We start from the raw sequence: 20300 nt of genomic DNA, 5'->3' as shown, positions 1-20300 counted from the left end.
TTTTCTAGTCTGATTTCTAGTGGGGAAGGCCTCTCTAAGGGGAAACACAAAGGGAGAAGCTCCCAACGAAAACATTAACAGAATTGGCTGTATGTTTTGAAGCACACAAAATAAATATCATAGTCTCATAAATTAATCAGACAGCACAAGTATCTCAAAAAATGTGAAGAGTACGAAAAGGCATTTTATAAAAGAAGAAATACGGGACCAGCCCCATGGCGCAGAGGTTAAGTGCACATGTCCGCTTCAGCGGCTCAGGGCTCGCCATTTCGGATCCCGGGCATGGACATGGCACCGCTTGGCAAGCCATGCTGTGGCAGGCGTCCCACATATAAAGTAGAGGAAGATGGGCATGGATGTTAGCTCAGGGCCAGTCTTCCTCAGCAAAAAGAGGAGGATTGGCAGCAGTTAGCTCAGGGCTCATCTTCCTCAAAAAAAAGAGGAGAAAGAAATACAAATGGTCGAGAAACCTTGAAAAACATTCAGTCAGAGGAGTTAGCAAAAGCAAAATTACAAAACAAGACATAATTTTTTCGTATTGAATGCGTATCAAACATCAAATCTATAAGGAATTTTTCTTTGTCTTAAAGACCCTGCAAGTTTACGGATACTCCCATGTACTATTGGTGAAATTTTTCTCATCATCAGCTTGGCAGTATGAATTAAGAATTTTGAGGATATCCATTCTCCTAACCTGATAATTTGCCTTCCAGAAATCTAGCCTGTTGAGATCATCAGAGAACCACAAAGATTTATGCATAGGCATCATCACAGCTGATTTTAATAGCAAGAAAATGTGAAAAAACCTCAGCATTCAACAATTGGGGAAAGGTTGATGCATTACATTACATGTATTGTAGTATATCTTTCCACTAGAATGTTTTGCAGCCATTAAAAATACGCTTTCCCTTACAAACAGGGGAAATAGGATAAAACTGTGTCAAGAGTGTTCTCTCTGGGATGCAGAATCAAGGGTGATTTAAATATTTTTATTGATCTTTTTCTACTATGAACTTGTATTATTCTTATAATTAGAGAAAAAATTAAATTTTCTCCTTATACGCATTCCAACACAATGCTCCATTGTGTTCCTGACACCCCTGTGAACAGGGCTGGCAAGTTTTTGCATTCGGATTTACAAGTTCAGGTTCCTGCTACCTGTGAGGGTGGACGCAGCTGGGCAGTTTTGAAGAACGGTCTAAACTCAGAACGTCTGGGCTTTCAGACAATTGAAAGGCATGGATTGTATTGTCTGCTGGTTGTGTGAGATCAGTGGGCTGGCTGTAGGTTAGCTCTTCAGAGAAGCAGACATCTGGCTGAAAACTAAAAATCACCTTCAGAAGTTAGGTTTCCTCCCCTACTTTCCATTGAGGCAGGTCCCATTAATATGTCTCCTTTTGTTGCTTCAGATTTTGCTCATCTCGTTCCTGTGGGGAGCCTACTTCTCCTTGCTGACCTCTTTCTCTCCCTCGTACATCTGGTTTGTCTTCCTGCGGACAATGGTGGGCTGTGGCGTGTCCGGCCATGCGCAAGGGTAAAGTCTTCCCCTAGAGGATCCTTGAGAGAGATGTGTGCTCACCCACCGATACTTACACCTACACTGTGCTTAATGGACTCATAGCATCAATAAGTTGCAAATGTATAGACTTCTCTTGTGCTAATTATTTTTGAGCTTTTAAAAAAAATGATGGCTGCTTATTCCACTAGAAACTATTTGCTCATAAAAACGATGTTTGATGGTGTGGCTAGCAGACTGCTAGATTGAGCGTGTGTTAACTTTTTAGTTCCTAAGGCTGATGATTATTTTTTAGATGAATAATATTTTGTTAGACTGAATGGGAACAAAAAGTGCCATGTTAGGTAGGTAACAAAAATATCAAGCCAAACACCATCTATTAATTTCTTGAGAATTTGGGGGAAGAGTTTAGCTTGACCGTAAGCACCTTTAACATTTAGGAACAACCGTTTTACAGTGCCATCGCCCTGTAATTTAAGACTGTGTCAAAGTGAATTCGCAAAGCAGGCTGAGATGTGTTGAAAGAGCGGTGCTGCGGCTTGTCTTTCTTCTGCCCTTGGATAGGTGTGCAATATCTTATTGTTGAAAGTTGTTATGCTAAATGTTCAGCAACTTGGGAGCCTCCCTTTAATTAACAGGACCCCTCAGGCTATTCTCTCCCCAGGGCCTTGGAGCAAGTTACCCTTAGAATGTATTAGGAGATGTCAAAGCACCTAATTATTACCTTAATGTGTTAGGGAAAGAATTGTTCTTCCCTGGGGCATGAGTTAAGCACCACTCTGAGTTTTGAAGGCATAGAAGAAAAGAAGTTAGGTAGAATTTTAAAACATCCCTCAGGCAGCCCAATAAATATGGTAAACCCCCCAAATTCTGGCTAATAACTGCAACAGAGAAGAGCGATTAGAACACTGATGGAATATGACTCCACTTATTCTTGTACTCACAGATTTAACATGTACCTAATTAGAAACCTGTGCTGTGATTGTCATCGTTAGTTGGGGAAACTATCTTCTCTTGGATGTATTTTAACTTCCTGAGTGTGTCTTAGAAAAGAGAATCAGGCTTAGCAAAACATTTTGCCAACATTTCTCTTGGCAAAAGAGATAAGGCTAATATCTCTTCAATGGTAAGAGAGAACTTTGGGAATAGATTACTTTGACTTTCAACAATTTGGGGAATAAAAATGTAAACAAAAGAGTAGTTGTAAGTTTACTTCGTATTGTCCTCTTATGTGGATATTAGCTGTAACAATTATATATATATATTTTTATAATTTGTTTTTTTTAAGGTTATGAAAGTTAACATCATTGTGAAATTACAGTTGTACATCATTATTAGTCATGTTGTAGTTACACTACTTCACCCCTAGTGCCCTCCCCCCACCCCCCTTTCCCCTGGCAACCACCGATCAGTTCTCTTTGTCCATATGTTAACTACCACCTATGAATGGAGTCATACAGAGTTCGTCTTTCTCTGTCTGGCTTATTTCACTCAACATAATACTCTCAAGGTCTATCCATGTTGTTGTGAATGGGACAACTTTGTCCTTTTTTATGGCTGAGTAGTATACCATTGTGTATATATATATATATCACAACTTCTTTATCCAGTCATCAGTTGCTGGGCACTTAGGTTGGTTCCACAACTTGGCTATTGTGAATAATGCTGCAATGAAGATAGGGGTGCATAGAGCTTCTGAAATTGCTGATTTCAGGTTCTTAGGATATGTACCCAGTAGTGGGATGGCTGGGTCATGAGGTATTTCTATTCTTAACTTTTTGAGGAATCTCCATACTGTTTTCCATAGTGGCTGCACCAGTTTGCATTCCCACCAACAGTGTGTGAGGGTTCCCTTTTCTCCACAGCCTCTCCAACATTTGTCACTCTTGGTTTTGGATATTTTTGCCATTCTAACAGGTGTAAGGTGATATCTTAGTGTAGTTTTGATTTGCATTTCCCTGATGATTAGTGATGATGAGCACCTTTTCATGTGTCTATTGGCCATCCATATATCTTCTTTGGAGAAATGTCTGTTCATGTCCCCTGCCCATTTTGTAATTGGGTTATTTGATTTTTTATTGTTGAGTTGTGTGAGTTCTTTATATTATGGAGATTAACCCTTTATCGGATAAATAACTTGTGAATATTTTTTCCCAATTAGTGGGCTGTTTTTTTGTTTCAATCCTGTTTTCCCTTGCCTTGAAGAAGCTCTTTAGCCTGATGAAGTCCCATTTGTTTATTCTTTCTATTGTTTCCCTCATGTGAAGGGTTATGGTGTCCGAAAAAATTCTTTTGAAGCTGATGTCAAAGAATGTGCTGCCGATATTCTCTTCTAGAAGACTTATTGTTTCAGGCCTAATCTTTAGGTCTTTGGTCCATTTTGAGTTTATTTTAGTAAATGGTGAAAAAGAATGGTTGATTTTCATTCTTTTACATGTGGCTGTCCAGTTTTCCCAGCACCATTTGTTGAAGAGACTTTCTTTCCTCCATTGTAGGCCCTCTGCTCCTTTGTCAAAGATTAGCTGTCCATAGATGTGTGGTTTTATTTCTGGGCTTTCAATTCTGTTCCAAGTAACAATTATATTTTGATGTTTGATTGCCTAGGAAAAACTCTCTTCTGTTTTCCTTTACACACGTGCACTCACTGCTTCTGACAATACTTCACTTCTTTTTTTTAACAATACTTTACTTCTAACACTGATGTGTGGATTTTTTCCCAAACCAACCAATTCTCTGACACCAACTGGATGTCCTACAATTCAGTTCCCTTCTGACCCTAACCAGAGTTAGGGCAGAACTCACAGGTTAAGGGCCCAGTCCCTTAGACGGTCCCCTACTTCAGGCACCACTGGCAAGTAGTAGAGCCTTAGCTTACCCACCACTTCCGTCCAATCGGCTGCAAAGTGGAAGTTCCTGGGACTTTGTGCTTGGATGTGAGCAATTGCTAGAGTGGTGGACACAACTCAGGAAAACAGTTTACTTACTATTGCAAAAGGAGTATTTATTACAAAGGATATTTGAAAGGATACAAATGAACAGCCAGATGAACAGATACGTAGGGTGAGGTCCAGGAGGGTCCCAAGCACCCTCGAATGATAGAAGCCCAGGAGCTTCTGTCTTTGCAGAGTTGGGGTGTACCACTCTCCTCGCACGTAGACGTGTTCACCAACCTGAAAGCTCTCTGACCCTTCTGTGTTAGGGATTTTTATGAAGGCTTCACCGTGTAGGCATGATTGATCATTTATTCATTTTCCAGCCTCTCTCCTCTCTCTGGAGGATAGAGGAGTAGGCTGAAAGTTCCAAGCTCCTAATCATGGCTTGGTCTTTCTAGTGACCAGCCCCCATTCAGAAGTCCACCAAGAGTCACCTCATTAGAACAAAAGACGGTTCTATTCCCCAGGAAATTCTAAGGGTTTCAGGAGCTCTGGGTCAGAAACCAGAGTCAAAGGCCAAATATTAGCGGGAAGTACAATGATGAATGTCTGTGTTTTTTAATTCTTTATCTCTGTGACAAGAAAAATTACGATTGTTATCAAAAGTTATTTGGTTTTATAAAAGTGCAATGATTGTGTCTTCCCTGCTTCCTGTTTAGGCTAATCATAAAGACGGAATTTTTGCCTACAAAATATCGAGGCTACATGCTCCCCTTGTCTCAGGTAAGGGACCGCAGGAATTCTCCCCAGTCTTCTGATACTATGGGATATGACGTACATGGTTTTCCTCCTGGCCAGTTGATTGTTCTTTGATTAGCACACCGCCTATTGCTTGGTACCAGCCAAAGAGTATTGGAAATGCTTGATGCCAGAGGTCCAGTTCCAAGGTTTTCTCAGCCAGGACTTTATCATCCAACAGTAGCGTTTAGAACACAGTAACCCCTTCCTCAATAACCAGGGAACATTGCAATGGCTGGTTTCACTGGAATGATAGAAGCCCAGGAATGCACATGAGAGGAACTTTCTCCCCTCGCTGAGTCTTCAGTGGAGAGACACAGCTACTATCCCTTTCAGGGCATGGCACTTCCCTTCCAAGGGTACTGGTGTATGCAAGTCTGTAGCTGAACAAAGTTAGTTGCTCTGTCATCTATGTTCCTATTTGTCACATTCTGTGGTGATTTCCATTATTAAATGGTGAATTCCTGCAAGGTAGGGATTCTATTGTGTTCATCTTTGTATCTTCCTAGTATTGAGCATCATTTTTGGCACACGGTAGGTACCGATAAATGTTTGCTGAAAGAAACACAGGACTTTGAGAAGCAATGAAAGCAATGTGCTGAAAATATCTTTTAAAAATCCTTTTCCCTACTTGCAAGTCTTGCATTATAATAAAATCTTTTTCCTTCACCTCTAAAAAAAAAAAAAAGTTACTGTCTTGGGGCCCGGATTTTTAAAACTTTGGTGACATTACTGTCCTCTGTCTAGCTGAGTCTCCCACTTACATGTAAGCAAACTGAGCTGCAGAGAACTGCTGTGACTTTCTCAATTCATCCAAATCCTGGAGGTAGTCCTGGGAGGAGAACCTGAACCTTCCACCCCTCAATCAAAGACTCTCAGCTCACCCTGTCATACTGGTAAACTGTTAGGCAGGGCGGCTCCTGAGAGCGGAAATGTTGAGCACATTTGATAGGAGGAATTTTAATCTTCCATGTCTCTCCCTAGGTTTTCTGGCTTGCTGGCTCCCTGCTTATCATCGGCTTGGCCTCTGTGGTCATCCCCACCATTGGGTGGCGTTGGCTCATCCGCATCGCCTCCATTCCTGGCATCATCCTCATCATGGCCTTCAAGGTGAGGGAGCTAATGGGGCATGAGGGAGCTAATGGGGCATGAGGAAGCTCACCCTTCTTGTCCTCCTCTCCAGCTGGCCCAGTGGCCTTTTTGCCCCAGAGATATCTTAATCATATCCACCTCTTTCCTTTATCCCAGAATCTGTCTCAATCAGCTTGCATCCTTCACCCCCTTTAGCCTGCCTTATCATTTATTCCTGGAAGTTTCTTCTGACAACTTGACCCTATTTGGGCTGACCTCTCTCTAACCCCTAGTCCTCATGCCTTTTACATGTTCTCAGGCCACAGTGGATCTGCTAGTTTGTTCTCCTTCTAACCTATAAGCTGTTCAACTGTAGAATGATCATCTTCCTTAGCTTCTAGTAGAATTCTGCTCATTGTTCCAAGACAGAGTTGGCAGCTCAGTGGAACTGGGATCTGTTTTCTGTTTTCTGTTTGTGTCACCTACCCCATGGAATCAAAGTATTTCAGAATTCAGAAGGGTCCTTAGAGTCATTTATTCTAAACCTCCGCCAATGCAGGTATCCCCTGTCTTTGCCAGAACACGCCCAGCTTCAGGAAATGACCACTTTATAGACACCACAGCAGCTGCCAGCTCCAGGCAGCCCTGGCTGTTGGGAAGCTCTTTCTTATGTTGAGCGGAACTTGCCTCCTCATGAATTTACCTGGGGTCTTAGTACTTCTGTCTGGAAAACGGAGGTCTATCTTCAAGATGATATCCCTCAAAATATTTTAGAATCCGGCTCAACAAAGGCTTCCCTTCTCTAAACTAAACAAGACCATTACCTTCGACTCTTTCTCGCAGCACCTGGTCCCACAGCCCTGTCTATTTTCTTCTGGATGAAGCCAGTTGGTCAGTGTCTTCTCTGAAGAGGACTCTTGCTCAGCCTCACACACAGGCCCCAGGTGCTCTGGAGCCGGGGGCTTAGTGGGCCTGCTGCTTCCTGTGAGCAGACTGTCTGCCTCTGTTTGTGTGGCCTAAGACTGCATGGCTTCTTAGCCAGCTTCACCCCACAGTTGGACTTAGGATTAGCTACAACCCCAAGATCTGTTCTAAGTAAGTTGTTTCCAAGCCTGGACACCTGAAACCTGTAATTGGGGATGGATATGTTTTCTTAAATCCCAATGTAGCACTCTACTTTCAAATAGTCACATTTCGTCATGTGGCTTTAGCCCCATGTCCCATCTTGCCTGGGTTTACCGCTAGGGAGGCAGTGCGGTCTGTTGGTTCTGGAACCAGACTATCTAGACAAGAGTCCTGGCTCCACCATCCTGGGCACATCACGCCCCCCCCCCCCCCCGCCCCCGGCCTTTGTGCCTAATGAATAGTGTGTATCTCGTAGGGCTGTTGTGAGTGTCAGCTTAGAAAAAAGAGGCAATTGCAAAACAAAAGGAGAGCGTTTATTTGGGGTCTTAGAACTGAAATTCGGGCAACACAAATTCTGGCAGCAGCCAGAAAAATGTCCCCTTGAGGAGTAAAACTCAGGAGTTTTTATTAGCAAAAAGGAGAGCCCAGAACAATCTCTCCAGTGGTTTGGTAGGGAGCGTAAATTTATGTTACAGTTCGTTGGCTTACTCAAGGACATCTTGTTGCTACCAGAAAAAGTATATTTTGCAGTCCTTCAGAAAGTCTTTCCTCAGCAAATAACTCCCTTTTGGCAAGTCAGCAAGGTCAGCACAGTTTCATTTTTTTTTTTAACAAGACAGAGTCCAGGGTGCAAAATGGAGTCACTGTTGTCAACTCATTTCACATGAGGATTAAACAAGATCGACTGTAAAACTCTCTTCATTTGGTGCCTGGAACATGAACAGTATTCCATGTGTGTCGGCTGTGGAGCTTTTAAAAAATCATTATTTTGAATCTTGATCTTGTCGTTTAGTTCTTCACTCTCACATTGAGTATAGACCAGGCTCAGCACAGATTCCAAGGCTAAAAAGATACACAAGACACAGTTGAAGCCTTTAAGGAGCTCTAGCCAATCAGAGAGAGATGGATACAAATGCAAAGAGCGATAATACCAACTTGACTTGGACAAGTGCTGGAACAGCTCAAGTTCTGTGGGTGCTCAGCGGAGAGAGTGGTTTATTCCAGTGGGGTTACGCTGTTGAATTTGGACCTTGTGGAGTAGAACAGACTGCCTCGGACAGCCAGAGAGTGTGGCAAGGGCACTTTGGCAGGACTGATGCACAAGCCCGGTCACGAAGGTGTGAAAATGCAGGGAGGCTGGAATGGTGGAGTCAGGGGTGCTGGTGGCAGGCAGCCTGTGTCCAGATTACGAAGGGCCTCGAAGGCCGGGGGTGCTGGAGGTGTGGAAGGGGTTACGTGCCAGGAAGCTGGCACGTGGCAGTGTGGACCCTGGGAGGGAGGGAAGACTGAAAGGGCGAGAAAAGCAGTTAGAAAGTGTTGGAATAATCTCACTGGGAGATGAGGAGGACGTGAACAGCCTGCTGGCTGTGGGAATGGGGAGGAGGGTGCTGCTGGGGGAGACACTTGTGTGAGGAAGAACCAACCAGCCTTGACTGGGTGTGAGGCATGGGGCGCAGGGGACAGCCCAAGTTGATTCTCAAGGTCCCAGCTTCTGTGGAGGCCCATACTATTTTCTGAGTGTGGTGTTCAAAGTATTGAACAGTCAGGGGGCTGAGGGCCTCGACAAATAGGACTGATTCCCTCCACCTCATGGGTGCTGGAGGCCCCTGCCGTGATCACCCTTTAGGATGTTGTGATATGGGGAGGTCCCGGGTTTCCTGGAGGGGGGCTGGGTTGACAGAGCAGTGGAGAGGCACCAGGGCCCTGGGGCAGCAGCTATTACCAATTAGATGTAAGAATTTCATTGTATTAACAAGTAGTTTGGGTTGAATTTGTGGGAAGCTCAGTATCACCCTGCTGTCATCCAAGACGGGGCTATGATAAGCAGAACACGACCTTTTTCGTTCCAAATCAACTTTGAATGCAAGAGAACACCTGGGATATTGCAGGCCTTTAAGCTTTCTACAATCTGTCCCTTCTCGGGAAACCGGGACGGCATAGTATACGGAGCAATAATCGCCATACCCCTGGGGTCCACAGCAGTTGCAACTCTGATGTTCTTTGTCATCTGTGCCCAGTTTATTCCTGAATCTGCTCGCTTCAATGTCTCCACCGGGAACACTCAGGCTGCCATGACCACGCTGGAGAGCATCGCCAAGATGAACAGCTCGGCCATGCCGGAGGGGAAGCTGGTGGAGCCCATCCTGGTGAGTACCCAGCTGGGAGGTCTTCTCCCTCCATTGGGCCGCCTGGAAATCCCTTTAGTTGTGGAAGGCTAGAGGGACGGGGACCTTAGCTCTCTAGTCCTGTCCCTGAAGAGAGGAGAGGAAAGAGCAGAGTGGACAGGAGCCACGTGGCCCTGGTGAGTTAGCTATCTCCACTTTGCTCATCAATGAAGTGGCCATAATAACACTTACCCTGCAGAGCTAGTCACATGATTTGGCATCAGACTTTAGAGGTGAGATTGCTTTACAATTTCATTTTTTTTGTAGTGGCTTTGTCTTATTTTGATATCAAACTTATAAACCTCATTAAATGATCTTTTAAAACAGAATTGGGCATTTAAATTCTAATGGTTCCAGGCCTCTCAAAGTCAACCTGCGTTCATTTCCCTCGTTAGCCCAGACCCCCTCTTCACCCACCCGCGGGCGGGCCAGTCACCGGCTCCGGGAAGTTTGAGCAGCTCTGCCTTCCTCACCTGTCCCGCCATCTAGACAGCAGGTTCTGTAAGATAAGAATTAACCTCTTTGAATGTTTGGTAAAACTTGCCTATAAAGTGCTTTGTGCCTAATATTTATTCTGAGGTGAATAGTGGGGGGAGTAATTAGAGGTTGTTAGAAGGAGGAGTTTTTAAAACTATTTTAAATTTATGTAAAGCTTAGAGTCTACTTATATTTAATGCTTTTGATTGAGTCAATTTTGGTTAGGTATACATTTTAGAAAATTGTCCAATTCATCTAGGTTTTCAAATTTATTGATATAAAATTGTTTCTAGTGTTTTCTTGCAAGTTTCGAAAATCTGTGTATGTCCCCTTTTCCATTTTTAATATTATTTTTATGTCTTTGCTCTTTTTTCTTGGCCCACCTTAGTAGAGTTTTGTCTATTTTATTAAACTTCAAAGAACAAGACTGATTTTTGGTTGTTGTTCTCTATTGATTTTTTGGTGGTCTCATTAATTTCTACTGTTTATTTTGCTTTCTTCTGTGGCTTATTAGGTTCTTCTAGCTTCTGGCTTCGTGACTTCAGTATTTAGCTCATTTATTTCCAATCTTTTTGATTTTTGAAAAACCATTTAGCTGCATTCAGCAGCCTTGTTACAGAGTAATTTTATTTTTATTTCTATTTTGTAGCTCTTATGAGTTTCTCTTTAACCAATGAGTTATCTGTTAATTATCTTTTTTATTCTTTGTTTCTAACTTAATTGCATTTTGGTCAGAGGATGTTATCAATTATTTGGGATTTATTGAGAATTGAGAAATATTTATTGAGAAATATTGGAATTTATTGTTCTCTGCATAGTGACTTTTTATTAATATTCCGTGTGTACTTAAAAAGAATTCTCATGGAGAATATATATTGTTAATTATGCCATATAAATATATGATACTTGTTCTAGATTTTGCCAGCTTGAGTTAACGCTTTTTCAATAAGATGATGGTTTGGGGGCTGGCCCCGTGGCCAAGTAGTTAAGCTTATGCACTCCGCTGCGGGGGCCCAGGGTTTCGCTGGTTCGGATCCTGGGTGCGGACATGGCACCGCTCATCAGGCCATGCTGAGGCGGCGTCCCACATGCCACAACTAGAAGGACCCACAACTAAAAAACATACAACTATGTACTGGGGGAATTTGGGGAGAAAAATCAGAAAGAAAAAAAAGGAAGATTGGCAACAGTTGTTAGCTCAGGTGTCAATCTTTAAAAAAAAAAAAAAGATGACAGTTTTATTCATGTCTCTTTATAGGCCTGACAGTTTGCCCCACATATTTTGAGGATATCTTATTGCATCCTATTATATGATTGACTTATTCTGTGTGTGGATTAATTTTATTATTTGAAGTATTTCTTTATTCCTATAGTGCTGTGGGCCTTGGATTCTATTTTCTCTCATATTAACATACCCAAACTGGCTTTGGTTAATATTTTCCTGGTATATCTTTTTTCTAGCCCTTTGTGTTTAACCTTTCTGTATCCCTTTGCTTTAAATGTATGTCTTATATGCATATAGCCGATGTTTATTGTTTTCAGTCAATCTGATATTCTGCCTTTTAATAATGAGTTTGATCCATTTACATCCATTGTGATTACTGATGTATTTGGGCTTGCATCTGCCATTTTGTTTTATATATCCCCTTAATCATGTTTTTCCCTTTCTGTGTTCTTTCTCCTTTCTCCTTTGTTAGATTGATTCAGTTTGCTTATGTCCCCCTGTATTTCCTTCCACTGGCTTGAAATTTAGTCACTCGATTTCTTTTCTTACAGAGGTAACCCTTAAATATTGAAAATGTGTACTTACAATAGCTAACGGTATTTGGTATTTTTATCTGCCTTCTGAACAATACAGGGACCTTAAAGATGTTAATTCTGATCTACCCCAGTCTCATCTTCCAAATCATTTTTTGTCTTATATTTTAGTTTCACATTGTTCTTAAGTTTCCCTAAAGTAGACATTGTTTTTTGACTCAGTATCTACTTAGATTTATTAGTGTTTTTACTACTGTCATTTTTATTGGTTTCTAACTTAATTTTTACAACCGCATTCCTGTATCCTTCTCCTTTCTATTGGGTTAATTTGGTTTCATACTTAATATTTCAATGTTGGCTCTATCTAGGTTTAATTGGATATAAGAAACATGGTATAGATCTAGCTTTCTCATATCCAAATGGCTAACCAGTTGCACTCATATTTTTATTGAATAATTCATCCCTTATATATTTGAATCTATTTTTGAATATATTCTAATCATGGATTTGCAGATTCAAATATATGTGAGAATTTACTATATAATAAAGAGGGCATTTCGTATTTTTGGGAAAAGGATACAGGTTAATTGTTGGTCCAATATGGCACTGTTTTACAGTATTTTGTAATACATTTTTTATATCTAGTTGGATAAGTCAGCCTTGTCAAAGTTCTTTTTCAGAGTTCTCCAAGCTATTTTCTCAGTCTTATTTTTCTAGAACAACTTTGAAGTCACTCTATCAAGATCTTCTTCTAATTTCCCCCCCAAAACTATGAAAGTTTAATTGGAATGGTGTTGAAGTTACACATTAATATAGAGAGACTTGATACCTTTATAATATCGAGTCTTCCTGTTCTGATACACGTATATTTCTGCGTTTATTCAAGTATTTTTATATTCCTTAGCAGCATTTTATAGCTACTTATTTAATCGCTACACATTTCTTATAAAATTTACTCCTGTGTATTTTATATTTTTAAAAATTCTTTTGTAGATGGAATTGTAAAAATTGTTATATTTCTGTCTGGTTCCTCCCTCTTATTTTCTGTGCTATGTGGCTCATTTATTCTTGCAATTGTTGTTCTCTGAAATATTTTTATTGTTTCATAACCCTCTTATCAATAGTACGTGTCAATTTCTTGGCTGTTAAATGGAATCTATACAAATGAGATTCCTTGCGAACCTGTTAAAGAAAATGTTTCTCTGGGGAAGAGCAAGAAACACCTTAACATGAGATTTGGGCACATCTGGGAACCCACGAGATGCAAACTTGAACTATGACTAAGGGTTCAACCTGGCCTCTGCCCACGTTCCGGTCTCCTATCTTTATCTCTCCACAGGTCATGGATACCTGGAATTGACAACAGTGTTAATCTCACATTTACTGTGCTTGAAACAAAACTCCATTTTCTCCTCCACCAGCTCTTTCTCCCCCTTTCCTGTCTTTTCTTTCATTTTTATTATTGTGGTAAAATATACATAACATGAAAGTTACCATTATAACCATTTTTAAGTACATAATCCAGTGGCATTAAATACATTCAGATCTTTTTCAGCATCCCAAACAGATGCTCTATACCGTTTGGGCAATAACTTTTCACTCCTACCCACACCCAGCCCCTGGTAACTTCTACTTTCTCTCTCTATGAGTTTGCCTATTCCAGATATTTAGCATAAGGGGAATCATATGATATTTGTGTCTGGCTTATTTCACATAGCGTCCCCACCCCCTGAGTTCATGCTCTTCTCCCTCTGTGGCATCTGCTTTGACTCACTCTAACCCCGCCCCGACACCACGCCCTGTCAGTTACCAAGCCCCACTGGTGCTTTCCCGACGGCGTCTTTTACATCCAGTCTGTGTCTTTCACACAGCCACCTCATTGTCACATGCCCCATGATTTTATCCAGCTCAACCCTGTCAGAGGAGTTTCTTCAAACACAGCATACCACCCCTTCTGCTCAGGACCCTTCAGTGCCCACCCCCTGCCCCCTCACTGACTACTGGGTGAACTCCAGAGTCACTACAGAGGCAGAGAATGATATGAAGCAGGGACACCAGTGGTACAGAGAAAAGCTGCCAGTTCTTCCCAGGGCTGGCATGGCTGTGGGAGAGTCTGTTGTATTTTTTGTTTCCTCCCAGCTTTATTGACATATAATTGACATACAACATTGTCTAAGTTTAAGGTGTACAACGTGTTGATTTGATACACTTATATATTGCAATATGATTACCACCATAGCTTAGTTAACACCACCATCATGTCACATAAGTACCATTTTTCATGTGTGGTGAGAACACTTAAGATCTACTTTCTTAACAACTTTCTAATATATAATAGAGTATTGTTAACTGTAATCACCATGCTGTACACTAAATCCCCAGAACTTACTCATCTTCTAACCAGATGTTTGTACTCTGACCAACATCTCTCCATTTCCCCCACTTCTCAGCTCCTGGAAACCACCATTCTATTCTCTGTTTCTGTAAGTTTGGCTTTTAAGATTCCAGATATAAGTGAGACCATACAGTAGTTGTGTTTCTCTGTCTGACTTATTTTACTTAGCATAATGTTCTCAAGGTCCATCCATGTTGTCAGAAATGGCAGGATGTCCTTCTTTCTCATGGCTGAATAATATTCCATTGTGTATATATATATATATATACCACATCTTCTTCATGCACTCATCTGTTGATGAACGCTTAGGTTGTTTCCACATCTTGGCTCTTGTGAATTATGCTGCAATGAACATGGAGGTGCAGATATCTCTTTGCGATATGCCCAGAAGTGGGATCTCTGGATCATATGCTAGTTGTATTTTTGATTTTTTGAAGAACCTCTGGTCAGAGAGGCAGCAGCTCTCCCCACCCACCCTCCACCAAAATCTTACTCTCTCAGGACCAAGTGGCCACAGCAGGACAGGTGATGTCCAGGTGTGCAATTGTTAAGGCTCCTACACACAAGCGAGAGGTGGGCTACTCCGGGCATTCCTGACTGGTTTCCCAGGACACCACTGAAGCCAAAAGCACTGTATTCCCACTGCCGCTTGGCCTGCTGCTGGACATTTTAAGTGTGAGGTAAAACGTGCTCAATAATAATGCAAAACCCACGAGGATTAAGCATCCCAAGCCTCCCCACACTCACACTTGTACTTTGGTAAGGTTCTCACTCTGCTCCGTGGAGTGTTTCCTCTAATTATTACACATGCCTCAAAATCTAATTGTAAAACAGGAAGCCCAAACTTTCTTCCAAAGGATTAAGGATATTCTGCTATTCTAATTTATTTACTGGATTTTGGAAATAAGCTCCTGTGGTTCGGAAGTCAGGAAGCTACTCTTACGCAGCATCAGCTATCTTCTACCTTCCTACCAAGGTACTGACAATGACATCGTACTGCAGAAAGCTTGGCGGGAGGACTAATTAGTTGCTAGGCAACTATGATTAAATGAAGGAAGCTATTATGCTTTGTAGAGACTAGCACACAATCTTTAAGTGGCTATGAAATTTTGATTGTCAATGGTATAGAAACTAAAATTGGTTGCAAAGAGAAAAAAAATCTCTTTTAGCAGAGACAATTAACTCAAAACCATGGACAGCTGTGTGATCATGTGGGCCCAATTCCAACCATTTTTGGCGTGTATGTTTTAATCAAACTTACCAGTCTCTCCAGGACTTAGAGCGCTGAGGTTCAGTTCTCTCCTCTCTCCTCCTTTCCCTCCCTCTTCCACCTTTCCTCTTCCATCTCCCATCCCTCATTCTCCATCCACTTCCTGCCTCCTCTACATTTCTTCTGCCACTGTTTGCTTGGGCTGCCAGGACTGTACCACAGGTTGGATGGCTTAAACAGCAGAAATTAATTTTCTTACAATTCTGGAGGTGGAAGTCTGAGATCAAGGTGTCACAGAGTTTGCTTCTTCTGAGGCTTCCTTCTTTGGCGGATAGATGGCCATCTTCTCCCTGTGTCTTCACATCATCATCCCTGTGTGTGTCTGTGTCCTAACCTCCTCTTTTTATAAAGGACATCAATTGTATTGAGTTACCGTCCACCTAATGACCTCATTTTAGCTTAATTATCTCTTTAAAGGCTCTGTCTCCAAATGCAGGCAGCTTCTGAGGGTTAGGACCTCAGCATATGAATTTGAGGGGGCCACCAATCCCATAACAACTGCCCTCGCTCCTCCATCCCCTGTATTCTCAATCCCCTGTCCGCACTCTCCATCCTCCACCCTCCCTCCTGCAGCCTTCTCCTTTTCCTCCTCCCTTCTTCCTCCCACTTTCCTTCTCCACTTCTTGCCTTCAGCCTGCATCCTCCATCCATCATGCCCGTTAAATGATCTTGCCCTTCTCCTCAGTCATTTATTGAGCGAGGCCCTGTGGATACAGAGCTACAAGCAATAGACCATGCCTTCAAGTCTCTAAGTCCAATTAGTGAGATGAGACTTACGTAGGAAAAAATCAATAGCCAAACAGCCCAGATGCTTAGAACTAGGTGAGTGGCGCAGGCAGCGGCGTGTGTGTGGGATCAGAGCAGAGAGGGGACGGTGAGCCAGGGCAGTCACAGCCATCTTCAGCTAAGGGATAAGTGGGGCATAAATTGAGCACTTAAGGGAGAGGCAGCCTCAGGAGAGGAAAGAGGCCACTGTGGGCCGGAGGAATGGTGTGAGCCAAGACGGAGGTGGGAATGTGCAGTGGGTGTGGTCACATTGGATACCATCGGAATGCCATGCAGAGGAGGCTGGACAAGATGCTAGGAGCAGTGGAGCCTGTGCAGCTTCACTCCAAAGACACTAAGATGAAAGACTTTGGGAACGGTCTGAGGAAGGGCCACAAAATGGATGAAGTGAATGAGTCCACTCATTTGGATTGTAGCCAAATGTTCAGAATGAAAATGACTTATTAGGATAAAATTTATGATTCGTCGTGATTCACTATAGACTCAGTTTTCTGAATCTCCAGTGACACTTGAGGAGGTCAGGGGGACTGTAATCCCATCTAAACCCCAGGGGACATGGCAGAGAGGGAGACGGGCAAGACTCAAGAATGGTGCTCAGGAGACCTGGACTCTAGGTTGGTTCTGCCTCCAAACAGCTGTGTGATCTTGGACAAGTCACTCACCCTCTCTGGATGACATATCCTGTGTTGGAAAATGGGAGGATAGGACTAGATCAGAGGTTTTCCAAAGAAGAGTAACCAGAGCCTGAATATGTAAAGCAGATGAAAGTGGAGTGTCATTTGCTCTGCTCCACCCACAGGGACCTCCAGGAACTGAGCCTAAAAGTCACTGGAACAAAAGACCTCTAAATTCTCTCTAAGCTCTACCTTTCTGTGACAACAAGATCCGGGACACCTAGGACCCCTCTCCTGGTCTCTATAGGAGACCTGTGATCCCAGGTCTATTTGTAAGAAAAGAGTAGATGGTTTTCAACTGAGCATCCCCTGAAGTGTTTGTAGTAAATCCATTACTTCCCCATCATATAACCCATCCTTATTTTATTTTATTTTCTGTGAGGAAGACTGGCCCAGAGCTAACATCTGTGCTACTCTTCCTCTATTATATGTGGGATGCCACCACAGCATGGCTCAATGAGTGGTGTGTAGGTCCACACCTGGGATCTGAACTGGCAAACCGCAGGCCCCCCAAAGCAGAGTGTGTGAACCTAGCCACTATGCCACTGGGCCAGGCCCAATCCTCACTTTTTTTTTATCCAAAAGTATTTAACAAGCACTAACTATGGACAAGAACTTTTGCTGATTACCCTAAAGACACAAAAAGAAATTGGGTATTCTATCCTCTTCTCAAATGTATGCGATTTTTTTCTTACACAATCCTCATATGCTTTTTTAATATTAGGTTTTTGATTTTAATGTTAATGTTAAAAGAATCTCCCATCAGTTCAATGGTTACTTTTCACGTACCATCCTATTTTCCATACTCCGTCCCACCTCTCGCCAACATTGGTGAGAAGAGGAAGAGTAGAAAGGGTGAGAATCTTAAATTCAACGAGTTTTGGTACTTACCGATGATGATAAAGAGCGTGCAGAGACTGATTGGCTGAGATAAATGTGTTAGAAACACTTACCTATGAGTTCGGGCAAGGTGTGCCCATGGGAGCTGAGTGGTGATGTCCCCCCGCCACATTCCCATGTTGTTCTCGTTTTCTATGATCTAAAATGTTAGAGACCTTTGCACATCCTTAACCCACTAAATCTATTCTGCCTCTTCCTTTTCACTACCCCAGGAAAAAAGAGGAAGATTTGCAGACCTATTGGATGCTAAATATTTACGGACCACATTACAGATCTGGGTCATATGGTAAGAAAGTAATTATTTCAAAATGAGTTTTAAATAAACAAGCATTTGGAGAAAGCCTACTTAAGGAACTCCACTCTAAGTGCTACTGGGGAGAAAAACACTGGGCGGACTCCAGCAGCGTCTTATCTTTCTTCTGACAGCACCAACCACCCAATCACCCAACAAACAAGCAAATTTAAAGAAAGCAATTCTTTTAAAAAGAAGAAAGAAGTCGCCTACAACCAGTTTTTTATTTGTCATGTGAGTGCACTTTCTAACCTTTTGCAGCCTGGACATTTTCTCACCACGTGACAAAAACTGATCCTTTGAAGTCATCAATAATCAAATTCGATGGAATAGAGTCTGGTGGTCCTCTCTATACTTCGTTTCTCTGCAGCCATGACCTTGAATAAGGCAGAAATTTTCTAAACAGAACACAAAAAGTGTTAACTATAAAGGAAAAGATTGGTGAGTTTCACTATATTAAATTAGAAACTCTGTGCCATGAGATATCATGAAGAGTCTAAAAGTTAAGCCGCCAACTGGGGGAAGAAATTTCCAATATATATATTAAAAAAATTATGTTTTTCAATAAGAAAAAGATACACAACACCGTAGAGAAATACGCAAGAAACTTGACCAGGCACTTGACCAAAAATGTGTATCAAATAAACGTGAAACCATGTTCAACCTTAAAGTCACCAGGGAAATGCAAATTAAAATCATATGAGGGGCTGGCCCCGTGGCCGAGTGGTTAAGTTCGTGCGCTCTGCTGCAGGCTGCCCAGTGTTTCGTTGGTTTGAATCCTGGGTGCGGACATGGAACTGCTCATCAAACCACGCTGAGGCAGCGTCCCACATGCCACAACTAGAATGACCCACAACGAAGAATATACAACTATGTACCAGGGGGTTTTGGGGAGAAAAAAGGAAAAAAAAATTTAAAAAAAACACAAGTAAAACCATATGAGACTTTAAAAATCCACCCAACTGGCTAAAATTTAAAAAACTGACTGCATTAAGTGTTGAGAAGGATGTAAAGTAACTGGAAGTTTCCTACATTGCTGATTGGAGTTCACATTAGTACAACCACTTCGGAAAATGGTTTAGCGACATCTCTAACAGTTGACAATATGCATATCCTACGGCTCAGCAATTTTGCTCCTAGGTTTATACCCAAGGGAAATGCATATATGTTTACCAAAAGACATTTACATGAATGTCCATAGCATTATTTTATTTGTAACAGCCCCAAACTACAAAAAGCCCACATGTCCATTAGCAGTATAACTGATAAATTGTGTTATATTCATAAAATAGAATCCTATGCAATAATGAAAATGAGAAAACTAATGTTCTACGCTCAACATGGCAGAATCTTACAAATGTAATAAGGAGCAAAGGAAGCCAGACACACAGAATATGTATTGTGTGATTCCATTTATATAAAGATAGAAAACAGGCAAAACTAATCTATAGTGTTTGCCTTCAGGAGAGTAGTCGTCTGTCTGTCTTTCCCAGGTGTAATCGCTATCAATAGGTTGGTATGTCTCCTCCTGAGACTTTTCAATTTTTTAAATACTCTTAATATTTGAAAATTAAACAAAAAAATTAAACCTACTTTAATAGCAAGAGGAGGTGTTTTTGATTATTTGTTTTCTTTTTAAGTATCTCATTATGAAAATTTCCAAACACGCATGAAAGTAGTGAGGATACCATGATGAACTCTGATTTACTCATTGCTCAGACCTGACAGTTATTCATATTCACCCATATTTGCTTTAGCTGGGTTTTCCCGTGCTGAAGCATTTTCAAGCAAGCCCCAGGCTTCATGACATTTAACCCCCAGATACTTCATTAAGAGTCTCAACTACTTGAAGACATTTTCCTTTTTTTTTTTTTTATTGAGGTAATGATAGGTTACAATCTTGTGAAATTTCAGTTGTACATTAATGTTTGTCATTTGTGTTGTAGGTGCACCACTTCACCCTTTGTGCCCACCCCCCACCCCACATTTCCCCTGGTATCCACTAAATTGTTCTTAGTCCATAATTTTAAATTCCTCATATGAGTGGAGTCATACACAGATTATCCTTCTCTCGCTGGCTTATTTCACTTAACATAATCCCTCAAGGTCCATCCATGTTATTGCAAATGGAATGATTTTGTTCTGTTTTGCAGCTGAGTAGTATTCCATTGTATATATGTACCACATCTTCTTCATCCAT

The 20300-nt window shown here is 41.7% G+C and overlaps 1 protein-coding gene across 32 annotated transcripts in view; it reads left to right on the top strand.

Annotated features, from left to right (window-relative positions):
• SVOPL (SVOP like) overlaps positions 1 to 20300 on the top strand; it is a 96610-nt gene that overhangs the window by 26350 nt on the left and 49960 nt on the right. For 30 of the 32 annotated variants that reach the window (XR_011539631.1, XR_011539630.1, XR_011539633.1 and 27 more), the window contains exons 6-10: positions 1410 to 1534; positions 5109 to 5172; positions 6172 to 6297; positions 9402 to 9530; positions 18021 to 18094. Coding sequence is in view for 27 of the 32 variants with exons in the window: in XM_070617852.1 (XP_070473953.1) it covers positions 1410 to 1534; positions 5109 to 5172; positions 6172 to 6297; positions 9402 to 9530; positions 18021 to 18094 (518 nt within the window). In the remaining 5 variants the exon portion in view is untranslated. The remainder of the gene's footprint in view (positions 1 to 1409; positions 1535 to 5108; positions 5173 to 6171; positions 6298 to 9401; positions 9531 to 18020; positions 18095 to 20300) is intronic. The other 2 variants (XM_070617880.1, XM_070617879.1) reach the window with 1 other exon arrangement.

Source organism: Equus przewalskii, chromosome 4, assembly GCF_037783145.1.
Source record: "Equus przewalskii isolate Varuska chromosome 4, EquPr2, whole genome shotgun sequence".
Lineage (NCBI taxonomy): Eukaryota > Metazoa > Chordata > Mammalia > Perissodactyla > Equidae > Equus > Equus przewalskii.
The sequence above is the reverse complement of the archived record's forward strand: the minus strand, read 5'-3'. Positions and strand labels throughout refer to the sequence as shown.